Source organism: Alligator sinensis, unplaced genomic scaffold (genome assembly GCF_000455745.1).
Source record: "Alligator sinensis unplaced genomic scaffold, ASM45574v1 scaffold97_1, whole genome shotgun sequence".
Classification (NCBI taxonomy): Eukaryota; Metazoa; Chordata; order Crocodylia; family Alligatoridae; genus Alligator; species Alligator sinensis.
Window position 1 is genome coordinate 1,554,754 of NW_005841921.1, and position 20,939 is coordinate 1,575,692.

General features: G+C 40.8%; 1 protein-coding gene across 5 annotated transcripts in view; it reads right to left on the bottom strand.

Moving 5' to 3' along the window:
* Nucleotides 1–20,939, bottom strand: part of SMPD3 (sphingomyelin phosphodiesterase 3) — a 177,969-nt gene that overhangs the window by 57,610 nt on the left and 99,420 nt on the right. For all 5 annotated transcript variants that reach the window (XM_006019063.3, XM_025198454.1, XM_006019061.3 and 2 more), the window contains one exon: nucleotides 3,325–4,954. In XM_006019063.3, coding sequence (XP_006019125.1) covers nucleotides 3,325–4,671 — 1,347 coding nt within the window. In that variant the 5' untranslated portion in view covers nucleotides 4,672–4,954. The remainder of the gene's footprint in view (nucleotides 1–3,324; nucleotides 4,955–20,939) is intronic.

Genomic DNA, 20,939 nt, shown 5'->3' on the forward strand with positions numbered 1-20,939 from the left:
CTGCTGAAGCCTGGCCACGCCCTCCTCAGCTCAGCCCTGTGGAAGGGAAGGGAGGCCTGCTCTAGTGCCCCCTGCTTCTAGCCTGAGCCACTGCAGGCATGTGCCTGACATTTTTCAGTCCAGAGGGAATGTCTTTACGGTTACAAACTGGTTTAGCCTAGCCAGGTTAGACTAACCTGCAAAGAGTGAATCAGTTCATGCTCAGGCTTTTTAAATGTCTGTCCCTAGCCCTACTAAGCAGCTCATCCTTTTTATTGCATTTGTTTTGTTTTTTGCTACTTCTGCTAATGTCTCTTTGCTCCTATTGACAGTCTTCCTCTGTTCCTATTAAAACAGGCTCTTTATTTACATGTAGAGTTACATGCAGGCTATTGTTGTATCTGCTACTTAGCTTAAGCTGTGTCTGTTTCTTTCCCAGACTAGAGGAAGGGCACCTTGTGCTGAAAAGCTCATCTAACATCTTCCCCAGCTATACAGTTTGTCTAATAAAATATATCACCCCCCAAATCCTTGCCTTTTACATAGGTCCTGGACAATCATGGCTACAACATCACCTGAACACTTTTCTAATGTAGAGAGAGGTGTTTTTAGTCTGAAGTTAGGCCATGAACGATGCATGCCCCTGGAGGCTGGGGGGGCATGGTGACTTCCCGCAGGCTTTTTTCAGGGGGTGCACTGCCAATCTCAGGGGGTGCATGTGCACCCACTTGCACCCCCTACACATTGCCAGTGCATTAGACAGAAGGCAGGGTAGAGTTGCCCCTTACAGACTAACTGAATCAGAGATGCGTAAGGTTAAGGGAATGGAGAAGAGCTGTCAAATAGGTGCAGAAAAGTGTAAGATTATACATCTCTGATTTAGTTTGTCTAAAAGGTTCAACTCTATCTTGCCTTCTCCTAATGTAGTTTAAACTCTTATTAAAAACAGCTGTCTATCCTCTGAAATCTCACTACTATTTCTCCAAACACAATAAAATGTATTATTTTACTCTGTGATACAAGCGGTAGGGCCTTGTAACATGAATTCTTCTCCAGGTTACATTCCAGAGTTCCAAGTTCCTGCTAGAAACACATTCCACAGGAGACTGTCAGACTGGCATCCCAGTATAAGACCTGATTCAAAGTCCACTGAAGTCAGTAGAGAAATTCCTATGATTTCAAAGGATTTTAGGTCAGGCCCATAATATCCTAAACCCGCACTTACTGTAGGTTATTGTTCCAATAAACTTGTGGAACTCATACCACAGGAGGGTGTTAGAGGTGAAAAGTATAGCCAGGTTCAAAAAGGGACTAGACAAACTCATGGACAATAGGACTATTAATAGCTATTAAACAGAACAGTCAGAGCTGTACCCACTGGCTAAACCAATGATGGTGGCTACTAGGGACAGTAATAAACAGAGGATCAATCATTTTAGATATGCCCAGTTGACATGCTCTTCGTCTAAAGCATTCAGACTCCTGCCACTGTTGGAGACTGGATACTGAGCTAGATGGACCATTGGTCTGCCTCAGTATGATACTTTTTATGTTAGGTTCACACTTGTAAAAGTGTTAAAACTTTAACTAAAAACATGTTATGAATCAAACCAAAAAATACTGTATAGATTATTCCTGCACCTTCCATGAGCAAAAGAAATGGCTTGTTCTTACTTTCTATGCAAAGTGCAGACTGGAAAAGCGTTTCAAAACAGAGTACAAAATTCAAAAGAAAAATGTCTTTGAAATTAAATCAAATCTTCAGGCTCACATAATTAGTTAAATACCGTTTTTCAGCTGGGTCTGAGGTCTGTACTATTTTCAGTGAATTTGGCCTTTTCAAAGTCTTTATAGTAAATCAGCCCCCTATCCACTGCTCAACTGAGACTTTATTTAAGGACTTGAATCAATAATTAAGTCTATCATCCCAATGGAATTTTGAACAAAGGCTTAATTTTCTACAAGGGGAATGAAGGCACTGCTGCCTGCCTCAGGGTAAGAAATCAGTGACTCAGCAATGGGCAGATGAAAGCAGATTGGGTTTAATCTTTTAATCCATACTATGCGTATATTAAAGAGGAGTCTTTGTGATTTGTGTAATTTCTATGTTGTTCAATGTTTATGCTTGTTTTATGTATGAAGTTGTGAACGTTGAGGGAATAAACTTTACTTAGCAATAAGCTACAAAAGTCAGAATCAGATTTTAAATTTGTACTTCATTTAATAGTGCAAGGTTTTTATTTTATTGTTACAAGTGTTTACTAAGTTACCAAAATATTCTATTAGCTATTCATCTTCATGTATGCCTCAAAGACAAAATTACACAAGCTCCCACCAGTATTCATTTACATTGGCTCGGACCTTTATTCTTAGCGAGACTTGCAGCAATGGATTTTGTACAGTTTTAGGGAGTACTGTTGAAACCTTGGATTTAAAATAATTGGAGACAGATTTCTTAAAACCGGACTTCTGCAAGCGCCTGAGCTCCAATACCAAAAATTGGATTTGGATCTCTGGCTACAAGCTATGCACAATATACTGTCATCATTTTCAGTGCTCATCATTTTCCTTTGTTTTTCTCTCCTTTTCCCTATTATCAGTCATCATGCCAAACAATGGAAGATAGTTACATATAGTAAAAGCCTTGTTATCCAGCATGAGTGGGGAATGGGGGGTGCCAGGTATCTAAAAATTCTGGTAACCTGAGGCCGGTGGTTTTCAGTAGGAAGTGGAATGGGGGTGAGTGGGGGTGGTGGCACCTGGATGTGGAGTGGCGGCTGTGCAGGGTGGTGGGTTTCCCTTCCTCCCCCCCACCCTGTGTCAGGCCAGCTGGCCAGAAATTCCAGTTAGAGTAGCTAGTAGAATGCTGGATAGTAGGGCTTTTACTGTACTAAAAAGATGGTTCAATATATTTTTTGAAATACCCAATTTAAAAAAGGTGCTTTTAGTTTTTATGACAACTTATCTTTTGACCACTTCAATGTTCTTTGTAAAGATGCACACAGTCACTATCTATCCTTCATTACTATTTAGCTCTTGAAGTATGTATGCTTTATTTAAAAGATAACTGCAAGATGATACAAATCTCAGAAGGACTACTTGATACTTTGGCACCTTAAAACTAACTCGGACCCTCACCCCAAACCTTCCTCATCATTTCATGTATGTCCACTTTTCTGTACAGTAGTTGGTCCACAAAAGCAACTCTACAGATGATCCAGATTAAAAAATACTGACGTTTTGACCCATCTCCAAAAGAGTTGATTGCCAGCCAATTAAATAGCATTATAATAAAGCATTCACTTGAAAAAGAGAGTTGTGGGTTTGATTAAAAAAAATTCTTACCTTGAGAAACAAAGCTCCCTTAGAAGCCAAGGAGTCTGTTCCTTTTCCATTGGGGTAACAGTGATAGGTAGCATCCATAATTGGATAGCGGCTGGCAAAAAGCAAGCCACTGTTTACAAACTTAAAGCTACAGCAGCCATGGCAACTGTAGACCCCAACATCATACAGAATGTATTCAAAATAGTGATGGAGCTGCTCTTTCAATTTCTCTGCTGCTCTTTTGTCAAATACTTCCTGCAAGCACAGGAAGTCCAAGTTGGCAGGGAAGAAAGCAGAGATCTCATGGTCAAAGGCCTCATCCATATGCTTCTTTTTCCTCACAGAAGTCTTCTTCATGATTGAGGCTTTGTAAAGAAGCTTGTTATTAATGCTGCTTTGGTCCACTGTGCCATCTCCAATGCGAACCTTAACTAGGGACTCTCGTGAGGCAGTGTAGCTGTCTAAACTCCCAGAATCTCCATCTTTTTGTTTATGGTTGGGTGCTTGACCCTTTGGGCTCTCTGAGTCACCCTCTGATGTGTGGTCTGCAGGCCCACTGTTATTTGGCTGGCTAATAACAGTATCCACATCTGGGTCTGAAATGTGACCATTATCCTCTCCACTTATGCGTACTATACATGTGTTATTGTCCTCTCCTTCATTTGGTTCTCCTGCTCCACTTTTAGCATCTCTGCCATCTTCACTGTTGTTTGAACCAGAATTGTCTCCTTTATATTCCATAGATGTTGTCCTTTTGATGCCTACATTAACTGCACGGTTAGTGCCATCTCCACTTTGGGGAGAGACCAAACTGCTAAAACTTGCTGCACTGATGGATGTGTTAGTAGGAGAATCTATATATATTTTGATCTGTGGTCTGCTTGCCCCATTTCGTATCCTTCGTCCAATTTCTTTAGCCCGTGCCTGTGTATTAAAAACATTATTAAACCTTGCCAGGGAGTCTGGTAGCAGGCAAACATTGGCACTGCCAAAGCAGAAACTTTTCCCATTGCTGGTAGCTTTCCATTCAGTGAGTAGTGTAGCTCCATTGACCTGGCTCTTGTCTTCTAGCCTAGAGTAAATATATGGCCTTCTGGCTGACTGGAGAGGTGACCATAAGAAGAAACCAATCAGGGCAAAAGGAAGAGATGCCACCAGGAGTGCCAGGTAGATGGGAGTAGTGATGATGATACAGAGTGCATGAAAGTAGCAGGGGTCATCTGACCTTTGACGTTTTTCATAGCTGGTTGGAACAAAAGAGGCTACAAGCCTGTCTGCAAACCAATAACATGGGAAAATCAGGCCCCAAGAAAAGGAATGCAGACCTGACAGAAAGCTGTTGGGAAATGGGGAAGTGTATAAAACCATTGCAACTGTTATGACAACACTTCAGGGCCTACTACATGATGTCACGGTCAACCATTCATCAAAACATTGGGGTAGGGATCATGAAAAAAAAGTCCAGCCAAGAGTTTGTCTTGCTAACAATAGTCAACAGTATCAGCTTAAGAGTGCCATTTCAATAGGTTGGAGTAAGAGGAAAACAAGGCCACTGTTTCTGTCTGGCTTTTTGGCATCTATATTCTTCAGAAAATGTCATTGCTCACAGCAGGCTGCCATAATGAATTTCTGATGGACGCAGAAGGAAAACCTGTAGAGACAAAAAAAACCCAAAATATAACAATATAATTAACAGTAATTTAAGGTTTTAAGCATGTCTTTCACTTCACACCAGCTTTACTTTGAAATCCAGATATTTTCCTACAGTAAATAGAACGTTTCTTGTTGTAGCTTAATTTTAAATGTCATTTTAATGTCTGTTAAAAATCATTGAATGAAATCTGTTCTCAGGGTATGGCCATCAATTAATTATAATGAGTTAAAAGTATGGGTTTATGTTGGGATTTACCACGCATCAGCTGCTCTGCAGTAACTTTTTTTGTGTGTATCTGCTCTTCTCCCACTGAAAAAAGGAAACTAAACCACAGTAAGCTTAACCCTGTTTCATGCTGGGCTAAGCTAACTTCATTCAGATGTCATAGTTACTGCAAACCTGCTGACTGACACGCAGTAGGTCCTTTCTTCCCCCTTAGCTCTTTATAATTTAGTTATTCTGTCCCCATTCTGCTTTCCACAGTATAAATCTGGAGTAACACCACTGACTTTAGGGATCTTGTACCTCTATAATTAAAATCCAAGTGTGATCAATTTCACTTAAATGAGTTGAAGATCATCCTGAAAAATTCTGTTATAAATTTAAAACCTTAAACTGAGCACTGTGGAAGCAGGTTTTTTAGATTTTATAATCTCCTCGAGTCTTCACTCATCTACTCGTGATGCTATATCACTGTAGCAATGCACTACGGTGATGTAGCATCCAGGGGCGTCTACACGTGACCAATAGCTACTTCACTATAGTAGTATGCTCCCCTGTTATAGCTTGCTACTACAGTGAAGTAGCTGCTAAAAACAACCTTGCACTGCACATACACCACAGAATGGGCAGTTACTGCACCGTGCTTTAGTACTCCAAAAAGAAAATACTAAAGCACAGTGCAGTAACAACATAACCATAGGGCAGGGGCTTTCAATATTTTTTAATAAGTGTACCCCTGATGGACAGACGCAGAGCGGCATGGGGTGGTGGGCAGAGACGCTCCATCCTTGCCTGCCTGTGTGTACCCCCTAGGGCCTTCCCAAGTATCCCCAGGGGTATGCATATCCCCAGTTGACAAATCCTGCCATAGGGCAGCATGTAGATGTGCCCAGTACTAACAAAATACACTGAATCTATACGAGTGTATTTAAGCAATTCTATAAATTAACACATATTCATTCCAACTCTTAATTATGTTTTATCATATCAGAAAAATGTTATTTTTACATGATTTGTGGCAAGCTGAATTTCAATTAAATTCAGTTAAAATGCATAAAGCAATATTTTAAAAACATTTCCTATTAATTAAGTAAAACTATCATATATGTGCAGAATGCATAATAAGGTTGATCAAAGTATGATTTGTATTTCAAACTGATATACTTAACAAATATGTATTATTATCTGTGATAAACATGAACTGATTATTTCTAGCCACCACCACCTCCAAATTCTAGAGCCAGTAGAACTCATCCTCTCAAATGTAATTTTCATTTATATATTGGAAAATGAAAACAAATATTCTTGCTTTTTGAATTCCCAATAGATTTTCTCAACTTAAAATAAAATAGTCATTAAACTGACTCCCTGAATAAACTGAAATGAAGAAGTATTCCTTCTGCCCCAGCAAAAGAGGTAATGGCCCACAAAACCTAGTTTGCACTTAAGCAAAGTCTGATTTTAGGTGTCTAACCAGTGACGTTCAACCAGTGATCTGATTTTCTATAAAATTTAAGCTGTAAGCCTGTACTGTTTACATATATGTTTTAAGTCAATTGAAATTACAGTAAAAGTCTGGACCAAGCCTTAATTTAAAATTAAATTTGTAATGCAAATATATAGGTTAGTTTTTTTAAATGCATTTGAATAAAAGATATTTTAATTATTTAATGTGTTGATTTTTATCAATGCTATTTTTGGGTAGCAGCAGTTACTTCAATTCCACTTTGCTCAAACTTTGAAATAGTGATGTTAACCGAGAGATGGACAGCAGCAAAGATTAAAGCAATGCCACAAAGGGATAAAAAATAAAAGAATTAAAGGATTTTACATTTTTACCTTCAGCTAAACAAATTCAAATCAGTTTCTTTGTCAGCAGAGCTAGTAAGCCCCAGAGTGACAGACTATGAATATTTGGGAAGAAGAGTCCCATTTATAGTTTATTTCAGTGTAAAACCTAGACTTTCTAGTGCATTAAACTATACAGAAAAAAGCAGGCTGTTGAAAGAAAAGATAGGTGTAAGAGCTACAGTTAGACACAGCAGCACTACATTGATTTAATAGATTTCAGATTTAGACAAAAAACAGAATTTCTCTCCCTCTAGATTTCTGTTTCTTCGAAACAAGCTCTTAGTATTGATCTTTGTGGCCATGGCCAGCATGTATCTTTGTCTGTGGTTAATGTGTACTATCAGACTGTAGATTCAGAGTGTCCTCCACAAGATAAGAGAAATATAATATGACAATTCTGGTTTAGCTAGTTCTCCCTCTTTCCCACGCATGTTAAAGGCGATGAGAAATTCTTCCCTAGTTCTAAGTTTTCTTTCCATTGTTCTAAGATCTTTGGATCACATTTCTGCAGTTGGAGGCTTGAAACTGTCTATTATTTATTTGTATTACCAAGGGGAGCAGGACTCTATTGTACAAAGGTATTGTACACAAAACACAAAACAAAGACAGCCCTTGCTCCGAAGAGCTTACATTCTAATCATAAGACAAGAGACAATAGATGAATTTGGACAGATAAGGGAAGTACAAGGAAACAATGAGACAACCCCCCCCCCAAAAAAAACAAACAAACAAAAAAACAAAAAAAACAAAAACCCCAAACAAAAAAACCCCAACAAATCAGCATGAGAAACACGGAGGATGCCAACGTCCTATGACAACTCTTGGCAAGTTTTCTACAGGTATCATAGCAAAGGAAAGTTTTAAGAAAGCACCCAAAGAATATCAAAATTGCTTTGTGAATAAGGGGTGAATGGGAAAAAAGAATGAAGGTGTTAGATTTTTAAAAATAAATATCTAACAAGTAGTGTTGGAAACTGCTATCAAACTGATGAGAGGCAGGAACTGGCCATTCAATGCTGCACATGTCTACACTGCCTGTGCACCATGCCCCAGAATACCACCAGGAAGCAGGCCTCTGCTACAATGGAACTACCTTACAGAAACGTTGAGCATATGCCAATAAGCAGATCCAAGACAAACACCATGAGGGCGACTTGAAACAAATTTTAAGATTGTTACATTGCCTCAGTTTGGGGAGTTGACTTCCTTATCTAGCCAAGTAAATCAGGAAGAGAGTGGCATTACACCAACAGAATCAACATGAATAGGTCTAAATATCAATACTTCACACAGTTATGGATATGCTGATACCAGGAAAAGAGTGCAAAGAGGAAATGTAAGAAATACCCTCCCTAAACAGCCTACAGTTTGTTTGAGAAGAGGCATGCCCTCTCTATCATCCTGGCTAAGTACAGACAGACAAAAAGTCCAGAGCTGAGTCGATTCAATCTTTGCAGGTTAGTCTAAGCCCCATAGATTGAACAGATAAGCAAGTGAACAGACATTCGCTTTTGATTCCAAAAATGTAGCCACATGCCTGCAGTGGCCCAGGCCACAGCCTGGGGGGTGCTAGAGCATGCCTTCCTGCTCAGGTGGAGCAGAAGCTTGGGCCAAGGCTAGCCCACCCACTCTATAAGGAGGGGTATGCAGGAGAGGTTCAAAGCATCCTGGGATGCTGGGGGACTGTGAGTTAACTTGAATCTGGAGGGGATATGGGACAGAAGTTCAATAAATCAATTTAATTTAAATCAGTTAGGATGCAGACAGAAGTGAAGCTCCCTGCAGTAACTGAGAACATTTTGCAGGAATTATTTTGAGTCACAATGATCACCTGGAACAAACAGAAGTTCACTGTTGGTTCCAGGGGCAAGGGGAACGTAGTTGTTGGCTGTGAGCCTGAAGCTGGTTTCCCCTAGCAGCGGCCCCTGCTCCCTGTGGGGCTGCAAAGTTTCAGAGTGGGAGGGGAGAAAGGGAGCAGAGGGAGCTCATTCTAGGGGCTTCACAGCTGGTGCTAGAGGGTGGGGTGGGTGAACTGGAGACCCTCCTCATTGGGGGGAAGGAGGGGGCTCCAGTATGCCTGCCACACCTTCCAGTGGGGGCTGAAAACCCTCCAAACCAAACTCCCCCTACTTCTTTCCTTCCTCCCACTCTGAAAACAGCTTGGAGGCTGGGAGGCAGGCAGACCGAAGTTACAGAAGATGCTCTGTTTTGAAATGTCTTCATCTGACCTCTTGTGCAATGAGAGGTCAGCTTTTCACCTGACTGACCATTTCTGAAGCAGTCTGCAGCCGTGCACCTATGTTTGGTCATGGCTATAGACTGCTTTTTCCACCTAAATTGGGTGAAAATTGTCACTTTTTTCCTGCTCCCTGCAGTCTGATAGTACATCCATCCAGGTTTATCTTAAACTAATTTCAGCCACTTTGAAAGAAGTTTACATGCACTGAACTTCTGTTGTGTTACAGATTTGACCTGGTTTCCAATCGCTTATACTGGTTTATGTATAATTTCTGTCCCTAGTCGCAAAGGTCAGTCATATCCTTCTCTAAAATTAGGAGAACAATGCTATTTACTAGAGTTGCAGACAGCAATTCAAATTCTGTCAGTCTCTTGGCTAATGGAACAACTCCATCCTCGGCAAAGAATCTGACTCAAGGGAGTTCTGTTTTCTTTAAATCACTTCACATGCTTATATAAAAACTCAGTTATGCAGCTTAAAATCTATTTTGTCAAATTAGGCAACCTACCTATTTACCAGTTGTCATTAACACATTGGGGTAGTGTTCTCCATAGGAAAGCTGACAATTTTGTTCTCTTTATTTGTTCCAAAAGATTTTTTGAACTTTTTAATAACAAGACTGTACTAAAGGTAACCTTTCCAGTCTGGCATGTGCGCATGAAAGTAACTTAAACCCAGTCAAATTATGTAATTATCCAGTAGACCAGAAGAACCATGAAGGACCTATGCTAATCTATTGGGTAGTTAAAATCCTTTTTTTAAATCCCTGCCTAATTACATAATTACCCAGCAGACCAGAAAGGCTCTGGTCTGCAAGAGTTTCAAAAGTAAATAACTCACAATTGTTAGAGACATGTGAAGAGAGATGAAGGAGGGACTTACATTCTAGCTTTCTGATTAAACATGGTTTTGGTGGGACTGATTGGGTCCCTGATTACAGGCTCACTGCGAATCTAACATCATTTACCTCTTTAAAATATGATATCAAGTATGAGCACTAAGATAGAGCCATTATAAGTGATCACATCAGTTTTACACAGGCAAAAGCATTAAGCAAAGCAGGGTACAATACAATGGCTCAAAGGGGATACTGATTTTGTAAATGGTATATGTCATCTTCTTAGGGTTGACTGACCCAGTAAAGCTAAGCACAGTAGACCCCCGCCCAAAAGACTCAATGCAAGCCTGTGTTAAGGACTCAAAAATTAATAACCTGCATGCTAAATATTTAACAAAATGGTAACATAATTAATAAAAATGACCTCACAGAGTCAATTATCCAGATTACGGAAGCATACTTAAATCCAAGGGACTCTCATATTTAACATAATCTGAGCTGGCATTTGCAGATATCTGTTTTTAAACCACAGTGGGCACATTTACACATGATATTAATGCGATGCAATCAACTCTTTGCACCAGAGTTTATTACTCTTGGGTGCAGTGTTTACATGTGCACCTGGGACTACAGCACATTGAGCCAGAGTGGTGCAGCCCCAGATGGCAGGAGGTCCAGGGGTGGTGGTGGTCAGCCTGTGAGCCTGGATCTGCTCCACTCTGGATCAATGTGCTGTGGAGGGGCTGGCAGGCAGCTCCCGCACTATAGCACCCTCACGTCCCAGCCAGCCCTAGTCACCACCTACACATGCGTTGCGGCAGAGTAAATAACTCCACCACAGGATACTACTTGTGTCAGGCAGTACTAACCTATGATTGAGTTAACTAGTTTACTCCAGCCTAATAACTCCACACATGTAGGTGGTGATGCTTTACTGCAGAGCTAAATAGGCAAGTCTGCAGTAAGCGTCTTATGTAGGTGCTCCTAGGAAAGAACACTTGCACAAAACTCCTGTTTTGGAATATAATTATTACAAAGATCATGACTGCTGCTAGCTACAGCAAATTAAGTCAGACTGAGGACTGACACTGCTTTATTAATATTTAGTAGAACACTGTAAACACGAAGAGCTGGATTTTATCTTTCAGCCTTAAAAAGGGACCCCAGGGTGGTCGCGCCTGAAACAGGTAAACTGCGTCTGCAAATGTTGACGAATTCACCACTAAACCTTCTTACGATTTACAGTATGTGCTTCCCCATGCCAAGCTAATTCTGCCAAGTGGTGCAGAGAGGGACAAGTACATAGTGCCAAACTCTCCAGCTTTTTCATGGATTTTAATACTTCCACCTGTGTTGCCACACAGGAATTTATCCATTCCCTCTACAAAGGGCAAATTTAGAAGATGAGAAAGACAGTGGCACATGGACACCATCTAGCACATCATATAGAAGAGTAGAAATACTTGATTCCTAATTAAACATACTCCTGACGGTGCCCCAAGGCAGTAAAATATTATCCAGTATTTATAAACAAAAAGAAAAACTATGATTTCCTTAGGTCAGAAAGTCAAGGCCAGAAATAAAAATAAGACTTAGATCACCCAACCCCTGGTCCCGTGTCCTAGTCACCAGACCATATGCATGGTTGAACCTTCAAAATACAAAGAGAGGGAGAATTGCAACAGTCAAATTTATGTTACACCAACCCCGTATGATGCTATGGAGGAAAGGATCCATGTACGTCAGCTGCAGTTTAAGGTCTTGAAAACATGAATGACATCAGTAACAGCTTTGGTAGGAGTCAAAGGCTAAGTGCGTAATTCCTTGTGATGAAGGGTGCTGTCTGATAATTCAGTGCTTTATTTATAAGGGTTTAAGACATTAAGGAAAAATTTGAGATCTTGGGATAAGATAAGATATTTCAGTACACTACAAAAAGATTTAAAAAAAAAAAAAAAAAAAAAAAAAAAATCAAACCAACCCAGTTTTTCTAATTTGTTTTCTAAATTTTTGCAGTCCTTAAGAAGAAAACATTTACTTACTTTTTAAATGTGCTTGTATAGAAGATCTTTATTTAATGTTAACAAGACATCTAGTAGAAAGGTTTCACTTAAAGATTTTTATGATTGTGATTATGCTTAAGTGTGCTAGGGACTTTACAGACAGACAAAGAGAGAGCTATATTCCTAAATCTATAAAGTTTTCAATTTAAATAAAAGGACAACATCATAACTCAAGAAAAAAAATGGGGAGTAAGAAGAATAACAAAATAAGAAGGTTTATAACAATAAAGCTTATATAGTCAAGAGTATGTCAGAAAAATATAGTTTTTAGAAGTGATGGTGAGAAAAGAAAATTTAAAGTAAAAAATTTAAATTCTACCAGTTCTACTGGTTATTTACATTTCTTGGCAATTTAATAATACCATGCACATATTTTATCAAATTGCTTTGCAATGGATAGGAATTTTTTTTATTTATGTTTTAAAAGAGTTTGAAGATTTTTAAAATTTTGTCCTTGGTGATTTGAGAGTACAAGTCCTTTTCTTTGTGTTTTAGAAAGCTAAATCTTACTGACTTTCAATTAGATAAATATATTTAACTGCCTATATTTTAGCCTGAGAATCTGTTGATAAGCTTATGCATAAATTAGAATGTAGTAATGTTAAGTTTGATCACAGAATAACAGCTCAATATTACATATAAAGCTCCTCTTATGCGGACTCACATAAGAGGTGCCGTACTGGATCTGGCTAGCCATCTAACTATACTTCTGACTATGGCTAGCACTGACTGTATTGAACAAAGTGTCCATGGCAGGGCTTCCTACAGTTATGGACCATCCTGCCCCCAGGAAAAGTTGCCTTCTAGCTAGAGATTGGTTTGTGCCTTGAAACATGATGTATATTTTTTGCTTCTAGAGCCCTTTTTTGTTATTTAGTTATTAGTTTATGTAATACTTAGTATAAAAACTTTAGTTGTTCTTTTTATCCATACAAATACCCAATCCTTTCTGAACCCTGCCAATTGCTTGGCTTTAGTGAAACCTTTAAAAAATGAACTCTGGAACCCGATTGTATGCTTTGTAAAAGTGTATTGCCTTTTAGCAGTTTTGAATTTGTCTCCTTTCATTAAAATGGTCTCCTTATTTTCAATTATTTTTGTTTTGTTAAGCAGGGAAATAGATGCTCACAACCGATCTTCTTTGTAAAATTCATTATTTTGTTCCACATATTTTGTTCCCTCTTTTTCCCCTCCTCTCAAATGTAAGCTGCCACAATCTATTCAGTCTAAAAGTTCAAATGAGAGGGGTTTTTTTCCTCCCACTGATCATTCATCTCCCATCTCAATCTGATGGATTTCTAGTCTGTTCTTTTTGAGGCAGAGGGATCAGAACCAAAAGCAGAAATCCTGGTGGGAGCATTTCACTGAATTACAGAACACACATTTCTGCATTCTTGAATGTACCATGCTTTATGCATTTTTGCACAGTTTACTTTTTTGAATGCTACTCCACATAAGAGTATTTCATTGAACTGTCTAAAACAGTGATGCTCAACAGGGCTGTGCAAAACGGGCCCTATTTGATTTGGATTCGGCCCGAATCGGGGACAGTGATTCGATCAGTTGATTAGAATCACTGTCCCCAATTCAATTCAGCCAAATCCAAATCTGACGATTCAATACTGATGTGGTGAGCCAGCAATTAGGACACAGGCAGGCACAGCTTTAAAAGTTTTTTCTATATACTTTGAAGTAGCAGCACAGCTCGTGATCACTGAGGTGCTGGGGCAGATGCAGCATCCCACAGCAGCGTGGGGGGCTCTCCAGCATGGTCAGCAGTGAACCCAGAAGTGGACCAGAAGTACTTCCGGTCCACTTCTGGGTCTGCCAGGGAACATGCAGGGGGGCCCTCCATACCCCACCTGGCCTGGTGATTGGCCACAGGAGGACCCCAGGTGCCCCCCCCCCAGACCCAGGAGGCACCAGTCACCAAGCTAGGGGGGTGTGGAGGAGGGGACCCAGCATGCTCCCTGGTGGACCAGGAAGTGGACCGGAAGTACTACTGGTCCACTTCTGAGTCTGATGCCAAGCGCACTGGGAACCCCCCCCATGCTTCTGTGGGTTGCTGCATCTGCCCTAGCAGCACAGGGATCATGAGCCCTTGCTACCTAGAAGTATGTAGAAGAAACATTTAAAGCTGTCTCTATGTCCAAATGGCCAAATCTGTCCAAATCTCTCTGAATCAATTCAGAGGGTTCTGAATCGATTTGGAGAGATTAAAGGGTCCTTTGATTCAATCTGGATTCAGAGATTCAGCCACTGAATTGGGCCGAATCTCCGCTGAATCAAATCAGGGACTGAAGCTTAGCACAGCCCTAATGCTCAACCTTCTAACCCTGTGAGCAGGAAGAGTGATACAGGGCCAATCCATAGGCCAGATCTCATGAACAGGGTTGGTCTGTGGCAAAGATCCAGCATGGGGTTGATGTGGGAGGTCACTCTACAGGCACAGTCTGGCATGCCAGATTCAGATGTGAAATGATGCCATACACTGGCCTAACTCCATGTGCCAGATCCAGCCACAGAGCAACATTGTATATTAGTGTGGTCCAGTGCACAGCGCTGTGTTATCTGGCCTGCAGGACTCCCAATGGGTCTGGAAATTTGGCAACAGGGGAGCACTGGAAGTATTAATAGCTACAGCAATTAATGACACCGCCACAATCCCACCACTGAATTTCTGGACCTGTGTGGAGCACCACAGGTTGGATGACATGGCTACACAAGCTGGATTCTGCCGGTGGGCTAGTGGTTGAACACCACTGGTCTATAAGAATATTAAGGTTTTTACATAGTTTACACCATTAATTTAAATATTTACGTGTCCACTACCACCATGGCACAGAGCACTTCACAGTGTATTCTTACAACAGCCCTGTAGGAAGTACTGTTGTCCGTATTTATAAAATATGGGAGCACGGGTGTTATGAGGCTAAGTGACTTACTGAAGGACCCAAAAAGTCTGGGGCAGGAGGGACACCCAAATCCTAGACTAGTACCCCTGCTACTTGATTTTGCATCTATTAAAACATGGCAATCACACATGTTCAGTTACTTGATAACCTTGAAAATCAGTATTTCGGACTATAAAAATAAAAATAAACTTTATTTTGGTTGCTTATTTGTGATGTTAAGGTAGAAATAGAAAAGGAATATTAAAAATAAAATCCATGTTATACAAAAAAGGCTGATGTTCACCACGGCTGTGCAAAGCTTCGGCCGCTGATTTGATTCAGTGGAGATTCAGCCCGATTTGGTGGCCAAATCCCCAAATCTGAATTGAATCAAGAGACTCTTTAATATCTCTGAATTGATTCGGAGACATTCGTAAAGATTAGCCATAGACACTGCTTTAAATGTTTTTTCTACCTGCCTCAAGGCAGGAGGTGGCTCATGAATGCTGCGATGGTGGGGCAGATGGAGCATCCCACAGGAGTGCAGGGAGCTCACCAGAGTGCTCAGCAGCAGATCTGGAAGTGGACAAGAAGCACTTCTGGTCCACTTCTGGGTCCACTGTGGAGCGCGCCAGGGTCCCCCCCGCCCTGTGCCCGCCCAGCTAAGCAAATCGGTCATGGGGGGGACCCTGGGTGCCCCCCTGGACCCTGAAGACACCAGCTGCCGACCAGTTGCAGAAGTGCTTCCGGTCCACTTCCAGGTTCACCACCGAGCATGCGTCCCCTCCCCCCCCACCCAGCAGAATGTTCCACCCATCCCAGCATCGCAGCATTCACGAGCTGCACCTGGTACCTCAAAGTATGCAGAAAAAGCATTTAAAGCTGTGTTTATGTCTGAATTCTCTGAATTAGCATCACATCTTCAGATTTGGCTGAATCGAATCAGAGACAGTGATCCAAATCAATGAATTGAATCACTGTCCCCGATTCAGGCTGAATAGAATAGGGCCCATTTTGCACACCCTTAAATTCTTCACCTCAACCTGCACTAAAAAGCTGTAAATTAACCTAAGTTACTAAAAAATTATCAACCTTCTCAATAGGGCTGTGTGAAGCTTTGGTCCCCGATTCAATTCAGTGAAGATTCGGCTCAATTCGGTGGCTGAATTGCCGAATCCGAATTGAATCAGAGGACCTTTTAATTTCTCCAAATTGAATCAGAACCCTCTGAATTGATTTGGAGAGATTTGGAAAAAGATTCAGAGATTCGAATGTAGAGACAGCTTTAAATGCTTTTTCTACATACCTCTAGGTAGCTATGGCTTGTGAACTTTGCTATGCTGGGGCACATGGAGTGCCCCACAGAAGCATGGGGGCTCCACAGCATGGTCAGCAGCAGACCCAGGAGTGGACCAGAAGCACTTTCAGTCCACTTTCAGGTCCGCCGGGGAGCATGAAGAGGCCCGCCTGCACCTCCATGGCTCAGTGACTGGTGCCACCTGGGTCCAGGGGGAGCACCTGGGGTCCCCCTGCAGCTGATCGGGGGGGGTGGGGGACAGCGCATTCCCCAGCAGACCTGGAAGTGGACCAGAAGTACTTCCAGTTCACTTCTGGGGTCGCCGCTGAGCACATGGAGGGCCCCCCGCACTCCTGTAGGATGCCCCATGTGCCCCAGCATCACAGTGATCATGAACCATGCCTGCTACTTCAAGGTATGTAGAAAAAAAACAAACAAACTTTTAAAGCTGTGTCTATGGCCAAATCATCTTCAGATTTGGCCAAACTGAATCAGGGACAGTGATCCAAATCAACTAATTGAATCACTGTCTCTGATTTGGAACTAATCTGAACCCGAATTGAATAGAGACCACTTCGCGCACCCCTACTGCTCAATGCACTGTATTAATTGTATCCATTAATTTTTAAATTTACCTTGGCTTATCATTATTCCTCTTCTTTACAGTCCAATAAAGATATATAAGCAATTTTGAGTTATCCCCTCGAATTTGCATTAGTTTGTATTAGTCAATATTGATCACATTGGTGCCTTGTTTGGTTAGATGCGTCAGCAGCTTTTTCCAGTCTCTCCATTCTGAACTAATTTAAACAATCTTGAATCATCTGCAAAGTTTGCCACCTGATTACTAACCAATATCTTTAGAAACCCATTCCTAGCTGGAGCAACACTTGCCAACAGGGTGCAGCGTGCCAAACTGATAAATGACAAGTAAGGAAACATCTATGCTGTGACTCCTTTGTAAATGCTTTATTACAGATGCAAGTTTTTAAAATTTATCAAAAATGTAAAGAAAGACAAAATAAGAACTGATTGAATCATTTATCAGTTTGATCATTACTTGCTCAGCTGTACTGTGTGTAGAGTATAGCATGCTGTGATTAAAATACAGAAATAAATTTGTACTCTAGTGTTCGGTTCTCAGATTTACACTTGAAGTGAAAAAAAGAACATCTGGAATGTCCCAGTAAAACCTTCTTGAATTTTCTAGAGCTTAGATTTTTTCTCTCATTAAACATCCTATTTATTTGTCTTCCAAGCCATAGGAGAGAGAATGTCTGTGTGCGTTCACGTGTACGTGAGCACATGATGTGTGTGTACAATTATTATTTTAATGTGCAAATAGGTAATTTAAATGTATAAATACTGCATTTAATAATGAAGAGAGTAAACTGGGAAATTTATACTTGGACTAAGCTGAGAAAAAAAATTGAACTCAAATTGTTTCGACTATGATACTTCACTTACAAAACCTTCTAGTGAAGTCTAATGGTCAAACTTCCAAACTGTTTGTTATTTTCCTCTTCTCTTCTGTATTTTTCCCCCATTTCCCCCATGCTTTATACCCCACTTGTCTCTTTATCGCCATGTTCTTCTTTCTGACCTTTTAAATGCTTACTTTAACTTAGAAACCAGTTCTACATGCCTCCATTGTTTTCCTTTAAGTCCTTGCTAAAGAAATGTCTTCCAAGAGAACAACAAGTATCAGATCCCTATAATGCTGAGTTCCCTTGCAGGGCTGCAGCACATATGTGGCTGAAACAGTATAAATGGTAAAAAGCTGCAAATGATGGAAATATGACCACTTCCCAAAGAAAAGGACATGGGCATCTTTTATAATGGGAAATGCTGGGAAACCTAGATAGAGATGAGTCATACAGCTTTTGAAAATCCCACCTGCCTGCACTCAGGATATGAATTCCCACAGGGTCTGTATACAGGGAGCCAAAGTTAGGAGCAACACTGACACTGGTGAATAAAAACTGTACAGAGTCCACCTATATGTCACTAGAAAAGGAAGGAAAGATTGTTTTTGCAGACTTGAATTTTCATGTCTGTCATATAATTTTCCTTTACTTTTCTGTGTGGTTTTTTTAATGCATTAATCAAACGATGTCCAACTCCCCTGTAACACATCTCTCATGCCCATAGGCTCTCATCATGCAGAAGCCCACTATAAACAAGCTGTCAAGCTTAATTGGCCTAACCTGTAAAAATATAGTTAAGTGTGTATTCATAAGTCTCATAGGATGCCTAGCCAGGGACATCAGCTGCTAAATACATGTTCACAGGAAATCTCCAAATGCCCATGTAATATTCGTTTAAATGTATGCAGCTACAATAGCTGCACAGAGTTTGAAACACTTAGCAAAGAGTTTAGTGCCATACACTTCGTAATCTTTTGTAAAAACAAAAGGTTTTGAGGACTTCTGTTGAATTTTCTGAGTAGCATATAGGAATTTGGCATTTATTTCTCATTGAATTTCTTTAACAGTTAGGCACTTAAATCCTTTGGGTGCCTTTGAAAATCACTGCTTTGGTAGCTCAGGAGAATTGGAGTGGGATATGAAGCTTATCAGCTTTATAGGTCAAATCAGCATTGGTGTAATTAGGCATACTCCACTGGAATAAGGTCAGCTTTTAAATAGCCTATGTAAAATTAATTCGTGGTTATAGTCCAGTTGACTTAGCACAACAACAACTGGCTTTACCTGACATCATTCCTGGGTGTCTATAGTCAGATAAATTAATCTCCAATTTAGCATGCTGCCTAAACTGGCCTCTCACCCTTCAAGGGCTTGACTCCTTCTAAGAGGCGAGATGCACTAGTGGTCAATACGGGGAAACTTTTTTGTTTTATTCTTTCTGTGGTGAGACAGGAGATTTTAGACTCCAGAGCTCTCAAACAAATATTATTTAACCAAGCTCAAATTCATTACACATTCCCAGAGGATAACAAGCAACCAAGCAAGAACAAGAAAACCCTTGCAGTTATGTCTGAAAGTACATTATTATTAATGAAAGCCACAGTAACTAACCACAAGACAAGCAGTAAACCATTTAACTCTGGATATCCCGAGTTCATAAAAATAAATTTTAAATCCAAACTGATTAATATATGGAAGTGCACATTTGCAACATATCCAAAAGAACTAGAACAAGCTGAAAAATTAAATGGCTTCCTAATTTAAGTTGTTACTTTATCAATATTGCTTAAAAAAAATAAGATCAAAAGTACTGATTTTTAGTAATTTTAACTAGTCACCCTGAAAGCTACCTTAATTATCCCCTGTCGTGACAGGTTTATTTTGAATATCCTGATAATTGATGTCAAAATCAAAGTGGTGTAAATTGGAGAGGATACTCTACATTATTTCAATTGATATTTAATCCTTGCTTTACATTCTAAACAGGACCTTAACCATGGACCTTAACAGTAACTCCATAATGTAGGCCTCATTTCTGCCTTTGGATCTATGTGCCTCTAAACCTGCACCTGTGGAGACCCAATGAACGTATGCAAGTTCATACAAATTGTGGAATGGTGTGGCAGAATTCAACAAAATGGAAATACCTTTATAGGGAAAAGAATATCTCCTCTGCAATGGCGTTCTTTATCCTGTGCCAACTGTATGATACAACTGAATTCTGTCACAAGCAAGCTTCAGCAAGGCCTTAGGCGAGTACCAGTTCTCCCTAGATGTGGTAACTACCATGAGCCCATGTGCATTCAGACAACGCAGAAAAGCACTGTTTGGGATTAGGGTTGTGATATTGTCTGGAGCTCATTGCACAAGTTGCATACAACTAAAGAAATGAGAGAAGTACTGACAAAACGCCTGCAATTCAGGCACTAGAAAGAAAAGCTAAGGTCAGAAAAATAGCATACAACTGTCACACAAAGAAGTGCACCACATAAATGATAAGGTTGAGCTTTTTTTGTACAAGTATCTTATTAATGGCAAAGCCAATTTTTAAGATATTGAAAAAAAAAAAGCAGCATCACATTTGTGCGCGGGCCAGGAGCGACCTGAGCCCTTTTCCGTGCTGCACGCGGGCTGTGGCCAGCAGCCCGGGCACGCCGGGTCGGAGAGGGGAGGCCGTCGAGCTGGAATTAGGCACAAACGTGTAGCGGTAGTTTTAAAGATTGTTTACTTACACCGAGATGGCAGTGGTGTAAGCTGGAAAACTTGCTTAAGTTGCGGTTACAGACAGACAACAAAACAAAACTCGAACCTGCAGGGCACGAGGGTACGTCGCAAGGGTTTTCGGCGACGGGAAGATAAACCTGCAGGACTCGAACCCGGGCAGAAGAGCTCCGAAGTCGTCCGGCAAGGACTCTCACGAAGTTTGCAAGGCTCCGCGGGTCCGGTTCTTTTGTGCGCGGGAAGGGATACGTCTGGACTGCGATCGACGACGGGGAGAGGCTAGAGGTTGATCAGACCTCTGTTGCCTGCTTGAAATGCGCTGGGACCGTAAGGATCTGCAGCGCTTAGAGATCTTCACACAGCGTGAAGTCTCCTCCTCCCGGTGTTCGTGGAGTCCTCCAACTTGGGCGGAAACCACTCAAGCCTTTTA